This window comes from Nymphaea colorata, chromosome 5 (assembly GCF_008831285.2).
Source record: "Nymphaea colorata isolate Beijing-Zhang1983 chromosome 5, ASM883128v2, whole genome shotgun sequence".
Lineage (NCBI taxonomy): Eukaryota > Viridiplantae > Streptophyta > Magnoliopsida > Nymphaeales > Nymphaeaceae > Nymphaea > Nymphaea colorata.
The window spans coordinates 26,685,814-26,705,879 of record NC_045142.1 but is presented as its reverse complement, the minus strand read 5'-3'; the positions used below and the strand labels follow the sequence as shown (position 1 = coordinate 26,705,879).

At 37.3% G+C, this 20,066-nt stretch overlaps 1 protein-coding gene across 3 annotated transcripts; it reads right to left on the bottom strand.

Annotated features, from left to right (window-relative positions):
• Positions 1–1,930: 1,930 nt before the first annotated feature.
• On the bottom strand, positions 1,931–19,988 carry LOC116254140 (uncharacterized). Of its 3 annotated transcripts, XM_031629284.2 has the most exons (28): positions 19,754–19,987; positions 19,400–19,607; positions 19,171–19,298; positions 16,542–16,658; positions 16,257–16,403; positions 14,677–15,181; positions 14,499–14,580; positions 13,510–13,631; positions 13,336–13,427; positions 13,015–13,237; positions 12,164–12,230; positions 10,373–10,521; positions 10,193–10,263; positions 9,908–10,081; positions 9,629–9,700; positions 9,260–9,361; positions 9,097–9,186; positions 8,386–8,461; positions 8,196–8,292; positions 8,020–8,089; positions 5,749–5,928; positions 4,010–4,132; positions 3,846–3,929; positions 3,419–3,603; positions 3,182–3,320; positions 3,043–3,102; positions 2,424–2,528; positions 1,931–2,228 (listed from the first exon to the last, which is right to left on the bottom strand). In XM_031629284.2, exons 1-28 carry the CDS (start codon positions 19,829–19,831, stop codon positions 2,115–2,117), a joined length of 3,660 nt encoding a protein of 1,219 aa, XP_031485144.1. In that variant the 5' UTR covers positions 19,832–19,987; the 3' UTR covers positions 1,931–2,114. The 3 variants fall into 3 exon arrangements, with proteins under 3 accessions (XP_031485144.1, XP_031485143.1, XP_031485142.1); XM_031629283.2 differs by having other exon boundaries at positions 13,336–13,421; positions 14,499–15,181; positions 19,754–19,988; XM_031629282.2 differs by having other exon boundaries at positions 14,499–15,181.
• Positions 19,989–20,066: the final 78 nt, after the last annotated feature.

Genomic DNA, 20,066 nt, shown 5'->3' with positions numbered 1-20,066 from the left:
CCATTGAACATATAATCTCAGACTTGGCTGTTGGGAGGAAAAGAGGCTGGCTTTGTTCAGTCCCCATAAACCTTGTCAGGCCTTGATAAGTTGGCTCGTCCTGGCTCAGTGCCCAGCAGTAGCTAAATTTCAATCTCTTTTTGCAAAAAAAAAAAAAAAAAAATGTTATATTTTCAAACACTTTATTTTTCACAAAGAAAAGCACCTGGATTTTCTTTAACTGCAAAAAGATCCAAATAAGTTCCTACCGATGCCAGCCATGCAATGACTATAACCTTCCAATAATATTGTTATGAGTATTATATACAGTGAAATTGTTTCCGGGACTATCAACTTAATGAGCTGGATATCTGGAAGTCACAAACAGCTGGAATATTTGTGAAAGTCAGCCTTGAAACGACTTGGTGGCACACCGTTTGACATTCGTAATAATATGAGGACCTTGCACGTCATACACTATTGATTTTCTATGTTATTTTTTCAAACATTTTTACAGTTTGATTATTAATTTTCATGTACATAATAATACCTTTCGTTGATTTATAATCACGACAACCGAATCACTGATCTCCTCGAAGACATCCAACAAAATTGGAACGAGAATCGAATCACTGAATCGGCCGATCCCATGAATTTTCGCAGCTAAGCCAAAACTTGGTTCAATTCCTCTGTCCCCTACCTAAAAGGCGAAACTATAATGAGTCACGACCAGCCGATCTTATGATGAACAGGCGGGGTTTGAGATACTTAAATATAATAGCACCGGTGTCAAGATCAATCAGAGACGTGAAATAGAAGCATCATGCAAGGCGTCAGTGTCCCCGAGAGATTCAGGCGCTTCGGAAACCAAGTACAGAGAACGAACCATATATTTTTGCGAGACATCGACCACATTCTTCTTGATACCCAGTAGATTTGGCTCAAAAACAACACTGGATTCAATCTCATCTTATTGAAGAAACAATCCAAACCATCTGCTTCCATTTACACTGGATTCAATCTCATCTTATTGAAGACACAATCCAAACCATCTGCTTCCATTTACACTGGATTCAATCTCATCTTATTGAAGAAACAATCCAAACCATCTACATTCATAAAATGAAAGCAGATTAAGGTTTCAAACACTGTTGGACTTGGATCCAGTTAGATACTGACAAAAGGCAAATAAATTTTTCTCGTGGTAGTCGTGTTTTTAATGCTTCTTTTCTCCAATACAACTCATGTTTGTGAGAGATGGGGAGAGGACAACTAGCAATTCCGTTCCGTCCCATAGCTACTGAAGCACTCCTCAGCTAAACTCAGTCCTATCAAAAGAGTAGCTTTAATGGAAATCAAACAAGGGACACGCCCGAAACACACCTTCTCACGGACCGACCAACTATGCTACACCCTCTTGGAGGCTAGAGAGAGAGAGAGGCCCTCTTGAGGCTAGAGAGAGAGACGTCAGTTTACATTCGTGATATCCCATGCAACGAACTTGTAGAAAGGATGCCCACCAGAACTGGACAGTGACTGCATTTATGACAATACAAACACTTAACAATCTTCTTGTATATTTCCCTGCAGATTATACTCCCTTGGAGGCCATGGCGGCGCTCATATTTTTGGTGCTCTCTCTCTCTCTCTCTCTCATATTATTTAAACTAGTACAACCATGCTCTCCTGCTATTCAAATTCATTCAAAATTTTAGTTACCATGTTGCCAAGCAAAAGGATCAAACCGAAGATACTCAAAAATCTAAGGTACAACAATAAGCTTCATGCGAGACAACATGAGAAGCAATTACTGTGATTAAGGTAAAAGCAAAATCAGCCCCTGTAGTGAGTCCGATTAGATGAGGACCTAATAGAGCACAAATTTTCAACCAGGGTTGCATAATGTCAATTGACAACTGTAGACAGCCATTGTTCTCCAACTTGGAACAGCTTAAGCAGAAGGAACTGTGATTACTATACTATTATATTGATATTTAAATAGCAATTTCATACATAAAAGTTAGAGGAGAAGGGGCATGTATTTGGCAACCAATGCTTTCTTCTGGCGCTTTAACATGGTGAAAAAGATATTGAAGAGGGAAGAGGGAAAAAATTGGGGCTGTACAAATTGATACCTACATGAAGTAGCTCAATGCTTTCTTCTTTCTGGAACCACCTTCACCATACAAATCATTCCACTGGAGAAGCTCGTTCATACTGGCAGATTCCGAAGATACACTTGCACACACCTGCCATTGTCAAAGCTGTTTTAGCTACAAACAATGCCGCAACATATTGTATAGCAAGATGTAAACAACTGAATGCTCTGAAGGAGCACAAACGTTTTCTTTCCTCGACAATCTTGAATAAATGGAATAGTTACTCCAAATTTTAAGATCCAGGCCCAAAAGTAACTAGAATCCAAGTAGTAGAATATTGCATGCCTGTTCATGTGCATATCTGAAATCATCCATGCCGAGGGGACGGACATCTGCACCGACACTGGGTGGTGGTGGTGGTCTACCTTCTGCTAGTGCTACGCTTTTCTCCTGCAAAGAAGTGGAGAGCAGTTAGAAATAATCAAATACAAGAAAACAACAGTTCAGATTGAAGGACGTACATGCAAGTGGCTTTAGAGTAATTTGAATCCATACTTATCTATGTTATCACAAGTTCTGTTTCCACAAAAAGACACTATTGGAGATCCTTTTGAATTAATATCTATAAAGCTGAAAATAATTCTTTTGCACAGCATTTTTAAATTCACCAAAAAAAATTAAGACGAATATGAATGAACAATTACTGTTAGAAGCTTCAACAGAATCAAGTGTTTTGACAGACTCTGCCCTGGGGGACCAATTCAATTAACCTTGCCCCAACTAGGTCCCCATGGATACAAGCACTACTGAACTAGTAGGAAGATGGTAGGAGCATGCAACACCAATCACTTACCAGTATTTCCATACTTATAACTAGACCATGCCACTTAACCAAAAGAACACAATAACCATAACATCCAACTGCAACTGATCCAGATGATTCAAGTCTTTAGAATGAACTAACCTTCTTCTCCTTCTCCAATATCTCTCTTATCGGACAATAAGCAGCCGTTACACAGAGATTCTGAAATACAACAAAAGTTATCTTAGAAACTAAAGCAACTACAACTTCCCAGAAGAAATGCAATGTAGCTAAAGAACACCTTCAAATCGCTTCCAGAATACCCATCAGTCATACTAGCAATATGTCCTAAATCAACATCAGGTGCCATATCTTCCTTCGCTAATATCACCTTCACGATTTTCTCCCTGTTTGCTGCATCTGGCAAATTCACCATTAACCTGCAGATATTGTTCTCCAGTACGTCAGGAAAAGCCAACTGTATTTGCCTGCCAGAGGCTTTAAACAAAATTGTGAGCAAGAATGTCAAAGCACTCACCTCCTTGGAAGCCTCCTAATGACTGCCTCATCAAGATCAAAAGGCCTATTGGTCGCTGCAAGTACTAAAACCCGCTCTTTGTCTTTAGTTCGCAGACCATCCCAGTTAACCATGAACTCATTTTTCATCTTACGCATAGCTTCATGTTCTCCAGGATTTTCTCGTCTACTCAATAAACTATCAACCTATCAAAAGAAGTGAGGCCACAACACAACATAAAACTTTCAACATCCTCACAAATGTATGGAAGAAAAACTAACATGGCAATCTGGCAGTCAACACAACACTACACGGACAATATAAAGGAACAATCCTCAATCCATAAGCAAATCAATACTCAATTCATAAGCAAATTAAAGAAATAGACAACATAATAGGCTCAGAAAACATGGTGATATAGGAATAGAAATTCGTGCTTAGGACTGACCTCATCCACAAATATAATGCTGGGGGAAATTTTGCTCGCAAGGGAGAAAACAGCCTTTACATACTTTTCTCCTTCACCAAACCACTGCCAGCAAAGAATAACATAAATTTAAATAGGAAACACCAAAACAAAGATGTCTACAACTCATCATGTGCATCAAATACCTTGGACGCAATACTTGACATTGATATGTTAATAAAGTTTGCACCAGCTTCTGTTGCCACAGCTTTAGCTAGCATTGTCTTCCCTGTTCCCGGAGGACCAAAAAGGAGTATTCCCTTGCAAGGCTGGTTAGATGGCCATAAATGAAACACAACCGTCAGTATGTTTTACATACGAATCATAGAGATATCTTTATGTAAACAAAACAAATACCTCCCTTAACTATAAACAACTTGTGTTAAAGATTTCAATTCAAACAAACAGACAACAGCAGGCCTTCATGTGAGTATGGATCCTCACCAAAAAAAAAAAAAAAATCATTTGTCAAATTTCACACAATCAAACACCATGACAGTACCTCGCATGCCTAAGCTGATGATTTCAAACTTGAAAGACAAAAGGATACAAAAGTCTTGTAATTGTGTTTTTAATATGTATTTTTGCCCAAAGCAAGACGCTTTTATACTTTCAACTTTTAAAATACATTTTTGCATCAATAAGGAGTCAAATTTATAGTGCTTCCGTTGAAATGAATGTGGGCCTAATTTGGAGATTCTCTAAATGGACCGTCCAATCTCACCGTTTGCACAAAACACCATTCTACATATCTTTTGAACCATTTTAGAAGTGACTAGATGAGAACCAATCACTCATGATTACAATCTAGATCACATAGTAAGCCAAGCACAGCAAGCATTCATATAATTGCCAGAAATTACCAGACACTACATATACAGGTTCTTCAGAATGGACTAAAAAATCTCATATGGTATTTGCCTGATCTAATATCGAAACAAGCCTGAACTTTGGACCTATGTCACCGGATGATCCACTCTGATCCTTGGAGCTATATCACAGGGATACTGACTTGCAACTGCAGTCACATTCGCTTATATAAAAATTACCTTACACACAAACAATGGCCATACCACCCCCCCCCCTTCCCCGCGGCACAATAGTGTCAGCCATATCAATAACATAGTTGAATCTCCAGAGAAACTCCAGTCATAGGGACACAGGAGCTCACATTTGTAGATGTGCTTTCAAGTGTGCAAAAATCTAAGAGATGAAGTAATGGGGCACTAACATTTATCCAGCAAATACTGGATTGTTTAAATATTGAATTAGAGATTATGGAGTGAAACATCTATAGTTATAAAATGTAAACAAGTTTGTTATGAGCATGACCAAAAAGAAACTGAACTCAAAAAGAAAAGCAGAGACCAAATAAATAATTTCAGTGCAAGAAATCCATTTAATAAGAGAAAACATTATCTCAAATGTGTTATGCCTATATGTACAGCAACAAGAAAAAGATATAGAATCATCATCTTCTGCAAAGAACAGGCAGGCGTCTACAGACTCTATACCATAAAATAGGCCAATCCATTGTTACTCATTCAGCAGCCCAAAGAAATATCATAGCTAAAATTTCAATGACTACTGAGACAGTAAATGGAGAGTAGCAAGAACAAGATCGGTCTTCATACGGAAACTAACAAGTTTTTCACACTTCCTGATACGAGAAAAAAAGTTCTAATACTAGAGAGTTTCAATAGAGAAATCTAAGTACAGCAATCAGCCAAAGCTGATTTCGTTCCTTGTAAAAGACATGATACAACCCTGAAATGAGCATAGAGAAATTTACATTCGTAAATCTGTATCTAGGAATAATGTACATGAAGAAAATAAGAACAATATCTTCTTAGAGCATCAATATTTAAAAGAACATAAAGCAAACCTTTGTTAACTGTCCTTTGCAGAAGAGCTCTGGTCTCTGCAAGGGAAGCATCACCAATTCCTTCAGTGTATCTTTGACATTTTCCAGGGCTCCAATGTCATCAAAGGTAACACCAATATCACTTGGAGGAATAACATCAGCCAACAGCCTCTTCTCAAATTCATTCTCCGTAACGACATCCTGACCAAGTTAATCAACAATTTGTTAATGGCTTTATGTCATTAAGTCTAAGGACCTTATCTAAAGAATAAGTCAAAGCACAATGTGTACACCTATTAGTTAGAACAAACTACTTACATCAGAGTATCATACATATCTGGCCCAACGGGCCAACATAAGTGTCAAAATTTAGGTGGAACAGAGAGAGGTGAAAAAAAAAGTTCAAGATTTTGGTGTTTTATCTTTTTGTTCTAACGTCGACTGTTACTTCAATCTGCCGTTACATATCTGAATATCTTCCTGTAAATAAAATCATCCTCTAGAATAATGAAAAGTAGACATTTTTCCCTCTCAAGGAAAAGAGGAAACAGAAACAAGCGAGACGAAGATGCTGCTTGTGCATTGTGTATATAGGAAACTGCACCACAACTGATGTTCATGTACATAAAGAGTATTTTTGTAATTTAAAAAGTTTGTTCTTTACATGCTCTTTCAAGGCAAAATGATCATAGGAATTTTCATGAGACACTGGTCTATCTCTGATTATGCAAGAAATTGATCATGTGAAATCCGTAACAACTGACACCTATCCCTCCAGATGGTTTTCTAAACTCTGTTGGAAAAGGCACACCTAAGCACACGTCAGGCGAAGCCATCCCCAAAGCCCAGCAGTCTAGGGCCGGCGATTAACTATTTTTCAGCACCTAGGCCAATTACAGGGAACATCAATCCTAGGTGTTTTGAGTCTTTTTAACAAAAAAAGAAACGTGTAAAGGACATATAGTGAGTCCTTTGAAGAAAACAAAAGGACTATAACCTTTAAGTTGTGAAAAGGTGTGTATTGGTGAGCAAGAATTGAAGGAAGGGACATTATGCCCATCCTTCCTGCATGAGACAGGAGAAAAGATAAAGACTAAAGATGAACAAGAAGAAGAAAACGTGGAAAACAAGCAGGGACGTGTAATAAATCAACTCCTGGCCCACAACTCTCTCTTCTTCTTCCTCCTATTCATCTCCTGCCATCCGACTATTTTTTTAATTCTTTGGAGCGATTGTTTATCGCCCTCTTCATTTTCTGCTCCTCCAAATCCTCCTCCTTCTTCTTCTTCTTCTTGCTTTCTCCTTTCTATTACATGTTTTGTGTTGCTACTGTTTACCTTTGAAGTTTGAATAAATTTTTGAGTATTGATGTTAAGAGCATTTCTTGTCTGAGTTATCATTCAGCATTACCTCTCGAGTTACCATTAGTGTAATTGTGTTATTTGTTCTAAACTGATTGGTGGGTTTTTTTTTGTTTCATTGAGAAATGCTTCATTTATCAATTATCATGTTAACTTTATCATTTAAAGACAAATTTACAAGATTTTTTAATGCTTTCTACCACTTAATATGCTTTTGTGTTAAAAAAAGTGAAGATACAATTATGTCTCTGTATATATAAATTAATTTTACACATGTATATAATACATAGGCATATGTCTGTGGCTATGTATGTGTATAGTTAGTATATTTGTATATAATAAAATAGTATATATTGTATGTGGATTGTTTAGTATTTCATAGTGTAGTTTATTTTCTGTATTTCATGTAATTAACTGACTGTTGTTAATTATCTTTTTGCTGCTGGTTCATTTGGTCATCTGTGGCCTTTGACCAAAGCGCGCTAGCCATTGACTAGCTGTAATAGCTAGCAATCTTGCTGTTGGAGCTAGTCCAAAGACTAGCTCACTTTCTTGAGTTGCATATAATGGGGCTCCCTTCCTTTGGCTGTTACTTTTGTGAATCAGCACTTCAATAAAATACTATACATTTTATATGCCAGCCACAGTTCACCAAAGTTTGACTGGTGAGTCTGACATTGCTATTAAGATCATCGTGAGGCTGTTGGTGGGTTAATTAATTCTTTTTTTGGATTTGATTTTTGTAAAGATTTAAAGGTAATTTGACAGCTAGACCCACCTGGGCTCTAGGCTCAACCAAACGACCAGTCTGCACCAAGAACAAGGATATAGATTCTAAAGAAAGAAAACTATTCATCAGACTTCAATGAGATGGACTATAGAGAAGAAAAATACACAAGTTCAAGGACCATAACACAGTTGCAAATTTTACCTTGAGTGATTTCTTTGAGCTTTTAGACTCATTTTGAAAACCCTGTAAAATAGTGATCCCGTACTGAATACTGCAATCATTGCAATCATTCATTATCGGAAAGGCCAATCAGCACAAACTGGAATAAAACACTTAAAATGCCGAAAGAAATTCAAGAGACAATAAAATCCAATAACCTCTCATTGGATATCATAAGCTTGCCATCCTCAATAGAAGCTTCGGTACATTGCATAAGATGATGACTCAAAGCCCAGCCTACAATTTTCTCTGCACCTGTAAAAGCAAGAACAAGAAGCATCCAATATGTGTTAAATTACATATAGGAACTAGGGGGAAAAATCAAGAAAGAGAAAGAAAAGCACGCACTTTCATTTGTGAGTGACTGATCCTTCATAGATAATGATTCAAGCCCCTTGCACTCCAATTTATTGCGATTTAGCACCTACAGACATGAAAAATCATTTGGTCCAATAAAGATTTTGCCACTCTGCCAGTTTAACCAGGTAAGTATTTATGGCCTAAAGAAAAATACTACATCGACAACAGCTTAGATTCACAACTAAGCTCAACTCTAACAATTTTAAAATCGAAACTTTAATTTCACTGCTAGAACCGAATAAAAACCAATATAATCTTGCATATTTTCAGTAACAACAACATTTGAATACCACTAAAGTCACTATCTAATACAAGAATGGTTTCCATGAAAATCAGAAACGTCAGCTAGAACCAGATTACCTAGAAACTCAGGTGAACAACATCGTGTATTTCTTTTCTCTAGCTTCAACTGTCACAATATCATGGTTTTTTTCTCTTTAACAGGGAAAAAGCGCTAAACCACAAATGTTCTAACAAACCAGGAAGTACAAATATATTATTTTCACATATTTTATGCAGGGTTATCAGTAAAATTTCAAGAAAGAGAGCATACTGTGACCCATCCAACTCACTAAAATTTTCTTCATAAAGGTCACCAGACCACACAAAGCCCACAAGAACTGCCCAAAAGGGAAAGAACTCCATACATGAAAGAAGCAAAAAAACATTAGATGGACATAAACATGAGAATCCACTTACAGCACGAATATTTGAAATATTTGACTTTGCTTTTAGAGTTTCAACATCTTTCTCCAATTGTTGCTTCCAATCTGAGAGCACATTTTCATCCTGCCAGAAACAACCTAATCAACAATATGCTTATCACTAATCAACTTCATAAAGACAGCATTTTCTCAGTTACCTGTGGACTTTGGATAGTTACTTTGTTTGGAAAAAGTTTAGACAATAACTTCATTGCCTTTGTCATTTCTTTCCCTCTCTCATGCATTCTTCCAAGATTATCCTGCATTCAAAAAATACTAGTGTAAGCTTCAAGTTCAAGCACATGTAAAGCCCCCATCTACCAGACTGGGCAAAAACAGAGAATAAAACAAGAGCCACCACCATATAGACCATGGAAAACATCCAGGATGGTTCATGAAAAGAAAATATCCCACAAAATGTCCTGTCCCAATGGAACCAATATTTGGAGAAGAGCAAATAGACAAAAAAGTTACGAATATAGCACAAGGCCAGATGAACCTTAGAAAAAAAGATTATGAATACCTACCGGAAAAGCAAAGTCGAACAAAGCCGTTTGATTGCTGCCAAATTTTGTGAAAAGTAGGCCACCAGGATGTGACTGGAAAAAACACAACTGAAGCCATGAGATAAAGAATAAATTATTGATAAATAGTACATACTGAATAAGATTCATCCTTACTACAGAAGATCAAAAGATAAGATTCAATGTGCATAGACAACAAAATTTTTCACCAGCCATTTATAATTTCATTATTTAGATGCTGAGGGAAGTTTAAAATGAATAATACAAGTTATCATGCACTACCTTCTCTTTACGACTGTCTGCTTGGGTATGGGACCCAATCACCACAACATTGTCCGGCAACCGTTCAAGCTTGTTCTTCAGATATGTGCATGAATCTGAATTGACAACCAAAGATTTCTCGACATCTTTCAGAAATAATATCAAGGGGCCATTTTTACTCTCACTGGAGGCAAGCTGGGTAAAAAAAAAAAACCATTTCAGATGGCAGAAAAGGCATGCACATATGTGTGCAGGCACACAAGTATGTATATGTGTACAAGCAACTCAAGTGACAAATAAGGATACCTCAAACATTGCATTGATAGCAATCTTGTCAATTTCCTCACCGCAAGAACTTTCTAAATGCAAGTAGTCAGCTGCAACACGACAAAATAGTCATCAGAATAGAGGAGATACATAGAGAGAGAGAGAGAGAGAGAGATGATCAAATGACTGAATAAAGCCACTCGTTGAAGAAGAACAAACCACTACAAAAGAAGCCATGCTTTGGCTCACATAGACCACCAAGGTCATTCCCCTCCAGAACTGGCTTATCAAATCTAACACCGACTTTAGAGGATCCATTTTCTTCAAAAGCAAGCAGCACTTTGCCCTTACTACCATAGGATGGACCCCTGAAAACCATAAGGAATAATATAAATATTATAGTGCAAGGCACACTGACACAGTCAGGAAACACTAACAAGTTATGCTAAATTTTGTTACATCATACCAATTAGAAATTCAGTAATGGGTTTATTACTTAATTCCCATCTGAAATCAACTGAATCTTGGCAAGGAGAAATCTTAAAGCAAGGGCTTTTCCAAAGTTCCATTGATAGAATGTTTTTCCCTTTGCAAGATTACATGAATGGTGTTATCTTGCAATTAATGTAGGAATGCATGATCAAGTGTGAAAATTTGTTGGCGTAGCTGTCAAAGTCAATAAGAGCCAGTTGTGCTCAGTATCCACTAAAGGATGAAGAAGCTCAATGTCCCCATATTGGTATTATGAGAACTCTCTTTCCATTGGAGAAAGGGAATTAGGGAACCCTTCAACATACAACAAAAGTTTCAGCAACAATGAAGCACACAAGTTTTCAACATTGTTACAAACGTCACAAATTTTCATGGTCAATCAATAAACTCCATAACACTCCACCATTAAACCCAGTCATAAAAAAGCACCTAACATTTGGGGATATTTGAAAGCACAGAGAAGATTCAAGAATATCTACAAAGATGCATCTACTTATTGCATTCTTAACAAAAAATGCACCTAACTTATAATATTGCTCGAAAACTATACACAGTTCACTTAACATATTATTGAAAAAGCACCATACTTTTTGGATAGTGCTCTAACATCTACATACAAACCAAATAGAGCAGGAACCAGAAAATCAACCCCATGAAACTGGGATATAGCTTGGGAATGGCCATGATGATAATGTCACCCATATGGATGCTGACACACAGACATACATGAGTGGTACAAAACTGCAGCACAGTAGTACCCTCTTCATGTACAAAATCAGATATTGAAAAAAAAAAATGATGTGAATACATTTAGCATATTCTTTGTACCGCTTTAGTTTTTCATGTCATTAAGTCCTGTTATAGAATAGTCAAAGGCCATCAACTTGTCACCATCTCCCAAACCGAACTTTGTAATTGTAGTACTTATGTATGGTCACATATATTAGCTGAGTTAACAGACAATGAAGTAAATTATGCAAGAAGAATTTAAACATCTTGCTGCTAGAACCAAGAAACAAATGTAGAATCTTTAGAATGCCATTGGTTCACAACAATGACAGAAATCAGATAGAACACATACACGTATAAGGGCTGTCATAGAAGAATTTAAGATAATGATGCTTTTTAGGACAATCAAGGATCACCTAGATCATCATCTGGCATCCAAACCACTAACATCAAAATGACAATAATACCAGAAGGAAAGTACACTGGAAAACATACCATATAAAACAATGAAGTAGAGTTTCGTTTTTTATCTTTTAATGATTCATTATGATATGCGGCACTTTTCCCAGTAGTAGCTCCTTAATTAGGAGATGGGTTTAAACTTTAAATTATTTGAAACTACTACTAATGAATCATGTTATTATTGCAAATAAGCCATGCATCCAATTCATATTTATGTTCATAATTAAAAAAATGAGAACTACAATATCAAGGAAATGCCAACCAATAGTGTCAATCTCACATGAAACAGTAATAACAAAAGTTTGTCTAGAAATAGCAGAGGATTACCTAGGAGGAGAATGAAATGAGGAATATGCTGACACAGGAAGGGAACCCATATATTTTACTCTATCACCTGAAATTTTGTCATGTCATCATGAGCAAACAACAGGTAAAAAAGAACTCAAGAAATTAAACAAGTTGCAAAATAGGTACAAGATTATAAAAAAAAAGGAAAAAGAAAAAAGATAGATTTCAACATTTATTGACTATCATCGTACAACCCTGCAATTTCTCCACCATTTTACTAAGTACAGTCATCAGCACTGGAATAAGTCATATACCTCTTTCTCCAGAAGGGATTTTCTGGATATAGATGTTCGCCCCCAGTAAAGCATAGGAAAATCATATCGTTTTAAAAATTCAATAAAACAAGAATAGTAGAGAAAAAAATTAGAGACAGCAGGTTTCAACAGCAAAGTATTTCTTTTTTCTCCAAATCATTATGCACAACGACAATGATATACACATAAACCATGTCCAAAAAATATTGTAGATAGGTTACTATGCCAATGTGATCTGTTTTCAAAGTATCTTGCAGACCTAGGCTGGTTTGAGATCACGATGTTTTCATGGAATGAGGCAACATGAAAAATTATTTGATTAAATGACAGAAGTTTTCAAATCTGTTTCAAGCACTCAAAAATAACGGTTTTGCAGTCAAAAGATGGGTTTAGTAGTTAGTATGATTTTTCAAGAGGTGAAGGGCAGTTTTATTACCAGAAGAGAGAATATAATGTAATAAGTTAAATGTTTAGGGAGATATGTCATGTAAAACTAAAAGCTGGCTAAACTAGCAGCTATCAGGTGAGCTTTTTATATGATTAATAAGGATTTGGCAAGAAAAGGAGTAAGCTTACCTTTTCTGAAGGTATAGGTTTTGGATGATGCAGTTGAAGCCTCCTGCTTCGGTGGGGATTTCGGGTTAATGGCAGAAGAGCAAACAATATCTGCTTCAACACTAGAAGTTGGCTTCTTCTGCTGCACAGCATCTGAATGTGAAGAACGATGTTTAACAGAACCGGATAACTTCTCAACTCTTACACCATCCTTGTTAACATCTGAATCCTTTGCCGACAGCCCCTGACCGAAATAAAGTTCTAAAGAAATTAAACAAGGAAAAATAAATTGAAAACAAAAAAAATCAAGACAAATATGTGCAAACACAATCATGCACTTACATTCGGTAATGAGTTTGTATCTACTATAAGCAATTTGGAACCAAAAAAGTTGGCAAGTGCTTTTGCCAATGTCTCCTGATATATGTCTGAACCTAGAAATGACAGCATATGGTAACAACATTTGTAGATAAAACTAACCTCCACTTAACACCCACAAATTTCCAAGAAGAGTACCTGAAGGACCCGATAACAAAATTCTTGCACTAACAGTAGGAAGATCTGTGGTAAACTTGGCAAACTCCTTGCGCTTCAAATGTATGTAGATAGGACAAATCAACGCATTTTTTGTGTTTTCACTAAACAAAAGAAGGATTATCAAACTGTAGCTCAAAGTTTTGATAAATCAATACATATAAGCATATAATAAATAATATTACTGCTTATCATAACAAGCAACTAAAGAAACGCTAAACATGTTTGCAAAATTAAGAAATATGATGCTACTTTCTCGGAAACATGGGCAAGATAATGTCCAATTGCTGCTATCCAGATAGATACGAAGTCTAGTATAGAATTGTACAATTTCATTAATATTTTGTCTTCAGATTATAGTTTATACTTTATACTTTATAGTACAGTTTCCTTAGCTTTATCTCTACAGTACCAATTCGACCATAACTTTTTCTCTTCATCTCAAGCACCACACTCTAATATGCAAAATACAAATTTCCTTAACTTCCTAAATTTTGTAATTTCAGGTCCATTTTGATCATGCAAAAGAAACAATGTCATACAACTTTACTCCCTAGTACCCTCTTCAAGTAAAGTTGATATGTAAATACTAGATACCAAGGTGCAACCAGATGCCCAATTTGGGGAAGGATACTGGAGATTGATTCTGCCATGCTTTTTACAATGTTGGATCCATGAGAGAAATGTTCTTTTACTTGTCCCTATTCTACTTCGATTATATATAAGCAATGACATTGTATGCATGTAATTCTAGAGACTATATAATAGAGAGATTAGCTTGGCATATGGTGACTTAGACCTAACAGATTCTCATCTCACATTTTGATATACGAAATCTCAAAAGAATAAACCAATTATAATATGTAACAAAACAAGATATGGACACATCTCACATCATGAGACAAAAGCTAGTCTAAAGTCACAAAAAACAAAGGAATTTTTGCAGAAACCGAATGGATATTATATGACACCTCAAATAATAAGGGAAGTTGTCAAATGACACTTGAGTGTTTTGACCATCCAGAATTCCCTCGCGCATGTTGTCCTTAAAAGCTTGACATTTAGCAGACATTGGCAAAAGTGTTGATGAATCAGAATCCTTAAACATCTCCTTTCTATCTTCAAGTAATTGTTTGAAAAAGGACCCACTTGGATCAATGTCAGCTGTATCCTTCAGCATACGCATAAATTTTTTATGTGAAATGGACTTAAAGTTCCATCTGCCATTATCTGCATTCATACCACGATCAATGTTGGCAACATTAAGATCTACTCTGGATGTTTGTTCAGCTGGTGCGGGTGCATTATCATCTAGTGGCACATCAGTTCCAGAATTTTGATCAGCACTGTCTTTCCTGGTGCAGGTATTGATATCAAGCACGGGAACAGAATCGTCTGGTACTTCAAAGGCAGTAGATAATGCTGGTCTCCCTATTGCTTGTTGGGCATCCTCATTGCTTTGGGAAGGTGGAGGAAGAAGTGACAGATCATTCCCAAGATTTGACAGAGATGCCAATATTGATGCCCCTGCCACAGCAGATGGATCACGAGATCTTGCTTCAACTTGAACCTCTTTTAAAGGGGCACTGTGAGCCTCTGTAATACCGACAGAAGATGCAGCAGTAGGACTCTCAACTGTAAGCTGCTGGAAAATCTAGATGCATTTTAAGGAATACCATGAAGCAAGGATGCAAAGAATGCCTAAAAGCAATGTTGTAAAGGCATATTGTAGCGCATATCGGTCGAGATAACCTATACACCATATCATAAGTCATAACATACCATAGTGTATCATAAACTATTCTTTAACTCACCAAAAAAAACCAGAAAAAATTTCAGAAAATCATTAATATTTGTTATATATAATAAAACACTCATCACACACATAAATGAACATACACGATTCATCATTCATAAGACACAATATGGTAAAGATAAAAAAAATATCTCATAAAACAAACAGAAACTTATGGTAAACTTTAGAAAACAATAGAAATATATATAAACCTTGAAATTGAGAGATCGTATATCTTTTATATAAGAAAAAACACAAAAGACTTCTTTTTCCAAACATGAATGGGTTTCCCATGAGCAAATCTTCCTCTAAAATGACACTTTCTCCCTCAAATTGATGATTTATTTGGCAATTTCTCTCCAAAACCAGCAAAACTCTCTCCCAAAGCTCTCAAATGTGTCAGAAATGGAGGAGAAGAGGCAGTTTAAAAAAAAAATCAATCAAAAGGTGCATCGTGCCCCTTTTTTAAAAATTGCACCGTATCATAAGACAAGGCAAGATATGGTCAAAACATATACGACACACATGAAAAATGTGTATGATATATATTCAGCCAAGTTGCCAACCTATATGATATATATCGTACGATACGCCTCCATATCATATAATGCAGCGGCCTAGAAGAAAGAACCTTAGAATTCAGCTACTTCAGAGTTAACTACATAAAATTATAACCCAGAGATCAGACTATTTTGTGCATACTGCATACAGATGTATTTGTATCAACAAACAGATGTGTGGCGAAAAGAAAAACAAAATAAAATTTTGACAAGATATGCAAAATGTTCTGCCACTATGACTAGTATGTTAGACAGAGACACATGTCCAGTACCAAGTTAATGATCGAGAGAGGCAGAGAGCACCATGAAGTCCCATAGAACCAAATCTTAAGTTTAGTAAGCAACAGTGTGTTCCAGTAGCAAGTAAAGGATACATAAGAATGGTTGCCAGATGAACTAAACACCAGCTCATCCCCAGCCCGAAGGATGACATCTGAGTTCTTTTTGACAGGCTTTCCGTTGACTTCAATGGATCCTTTAGCTCCTGCATTTTCCAATATACTGGTGCATCCTTCCTCCCGCTGTTCCCATCACCAATAATGATTCCAGAGAGCACATGCCAGTCACAAGTTTAAGATAGTATTTGCAGAAAACAAGATAAATATATGCTATCTTGCAAATAATGTCACAAATAAGTTTAAGATATATTTTAAGATTACCTGTACAAACTTCAGTCGACAAAGAACTGAACTCACAGATGAATCCTTCAAGTACAAGTTGCAGCTACGACTTTGACCAACCGTGAAAACAGGACCATACATGAGCAAATGAGGATTCTGAAAAAATAAAACTTGCAAAATTTCAGACTACATCAAAAAAGCAACACACAATTGACTAATTTCTAAATCATCAACTTCTACAGCCCAAAAAGAAATGCGCACTGTAGAAGGGTCATAAAGAGGAGGGAATAAATAGACTGAGGCATAATTGATTTCCTAGCTTTTAAAGGAGCAATAACTCTAATCTAATCCTGCAGACAAATGTCTCCAAATCTCACCTTCAGAATATGATATCACACAAAAGTTAGCCAAGTCCCTAAAATCTAGTTGTACTAGTTGGTTTGAATCACTCAAAGTTGGTCAACTAAAACAAAAGAAAACAAAAAGAATGGAAACACAACATTAAAATGCCAAACGTAATAAAGACAAAATACCATTATGTATAAACACATGTTTTTCTGTTATTGTACATATATACATATACAAACACATATCGCGCAATGTTTTAAAACTCAGGGACTCAGGACTCGACTTGTCCATTTACGACTCGTGACTTAACGGGTCAACTTGATGACCCAGACCGAGTTTCAATCAATGTCAGACCATCAGAGGCTCTGTCACACAGGTACTCCTCCTAAGGAGGAGTACCCGCACGGTACGGGTACGACACGGGTACGGCAGGGTACTGCATTGACGGTACCGGGTGCGGTCAACGCACCCAAGGTCATTTTTGACATTTTTCAGACTCGGTCAATGTTGACTGAGTCCAAATTTGTCCAATTTTAATGTTAACGATTTTTACATTTTAACTTCTTAAACCATTTTAACGTTAAAATTTTCGAAACCCTCATTTTAATGTCTCACTTCCCTCTTTTTTCTTCATTTTAACTTCTATATATGTATGTGCATGTGTGTGTACGGCCGTAACCCCGCACCCAAGTTTTTTAAAAATGGTCCGTACCCGCACCCGTACATATGTGACATAGATCAGAGGGGATTCTCTTTTCTGTTTTCCCTTTCTATTTTCCACAATATATATAATCAGTATTTTAGTACTAACTCAGTGGAGATTATCTTTTCTCTACATTTCTTCAGATTTCTGTTTAACTATCAGAGTCATCATGTTGGCTCCTTAAGCAAAAAACAAACAGCAAGAGAAAATGTTATGCGCCAATATGCTGGATACCATCACATCTCAAGCATCAAGGTTATTTAAGAGAAGCAAAAAGGGCAATTTCATTTGGATATATGGGAGAAAATATCTACCATACGGACCAACAAGCCCAACACTAATTAGAAGACTTGAAGTGCCAGCCACTAGGCCACTTGAAGATTGCTTAAATATGAAATAATGCAATAAAAGCAAGGGAATGGAGTTTAAACCATTATACATCAAAAATCCTAAAACCTTCCCACTAATGTGGCAACACTGTATGCATTATCCACTAGTGGATCTCAATACTAATTTTGTAGGTGATTGAACTGTCTCAAGACTCTCAACTCCCAACAGCTTGTGCAATTTACAACAATAAATTACCTTGAGAGCTTCTATGTATGAAGTAACTAACTGGTCAGAATTCACACATTGAAAGCATTCTCCAACATACTCGGAACCAACCACAACAATAAGTCGCATCCAGTTGCCAGGCTTCCTCTGACATGCCAGGTTTCAGCACAATAGGCTAATGAGGATGCTCTTTTCTACTCAAGTACCTTAGGTCCTTAACCTCATATAAATAACAAAACTGATTGGGAAGATGTACACTACTAAGCGATAACATTCGTAGATTAACTATAAAAGACTGTCTCTGACACTGGTTTCTAATCGTTCACTTGCCCTCATCCGTTTATATAATTGTCTGACCATGGAAAGATGCCATAATGAACTTAAAATATATTCTTGACCACAAACTAATACAGCATTAGCAAAACACATCCAAACACAATGTCGCCGCACATGGAGGCATAATGGACTTGACTTTATTTCTGTCATCTACCTACTCCTTCCCATGACCTAATGCTGCCCTTCATTTGCAGGATTTGTTGACTTGCTTCCTATTTGAGAGGTCTGTGAAAGGCCTGAACCAAGCTACACCACTTAGAGAACTCATTTTCATACACTGACGACAAATGATAATCCTAGAGTTTACCTTCTACACTGTGAAATAGGACCAAGCGACGAGGCGAATCTCAAACTCTTGAATCCAGTACAGAGAAAAAAATTATTAAGCTGATAACTGAGGAAACTGCTTCGCCTAAACAGACATAGACTTCCAAATTTCCCGTCCAGAGCAACAGCATACAAGACTAACGATCTTAACGAGCATGACAGCGTAATTCAAATCAAGGCACCATACTTTATAAACACGGAAATCCCTGAAAGGACCTCAAGTCCATGTTAGTTAATAAATCAGAACAACATGCAACCGACCCAGCCGATGCCTACAACCGAAATCTGACCAAATTGCGGCAGTAAAAACCTCCCTATACATGACCTACAGCCGAAGTCAGGAGAATCAACAAAACAATGTACTCGATCAGCAATGGGGAAGTGGATCGGGGAACATACCTGCGGATACTGTGATATAAGTCTTCCCCATGCAGTCAACGATTCCAAATTAGGCGTCCTTTTCTTCGACCTATTATTCCATGTCGATGGCACTGTCTTCAATTTTTCCACCTCCATCGGCGCAGAACCTACAAGCCCACAATAAGCAAAACGGAAAAAGATTAAGGAAAGCAGGTTTTCACAATCATCGTTCTCCCCAAGTGGCACACGCAGAATTCGGGATACAAACCTGGTGAAGGAGGTGGCATCGCGACCGGTTTGTCGACGGAGGCATCTGGATCGGAAGCTGGGGTTTCAGCCGGTGCCGGATCTTCCACAGAACCGGTCGCCGGATCAGAGGGGAGCTGGTATCGTGAAGACGACGACGCCAATTCCTTCGAATTGAGCACATCGTCCCTGGGTGCGACCGGCACCTCTTTCGGATGCGAGTTCTCCGCCTGATTCCCCCAATTCAAACCCCAAAGAAAAACAACCCCCCAAGAAAAACAAAGAACCCAGAGGTTGGGTTTCAGTCGACAACAAACCCAAGTATGAGTAAACAATAACGAACAAGATTTGGGTAACCTTTGCTTCATCCGAATACCTTGAGACGCTTGCTGCTTGGCGCCGGCGACGGCGTAGAAAGCTTCGCCGATGAAGAGCTGCGCCTGGTGGAAACCATGACTCCCTTCTCTGATCGTGTTCCCTTCTCTCCCCTTTCTCCTGTCCTTCTCCCCCACTTTCCTCCTCTGTGCGAGGACGAAAGTCGGTCGCTCTTCCTCTTTCTTGTCTTCCGGAAACGGCAAAAGGAGGAAAAAAGGGAAGACAACGAAGGGTCAGCTGCTATTTGTAAGCAGCAAGAAGGAATACCATTTGATATTCAAAAATGACAGTGATGAGTCCTAATCCAATATTAC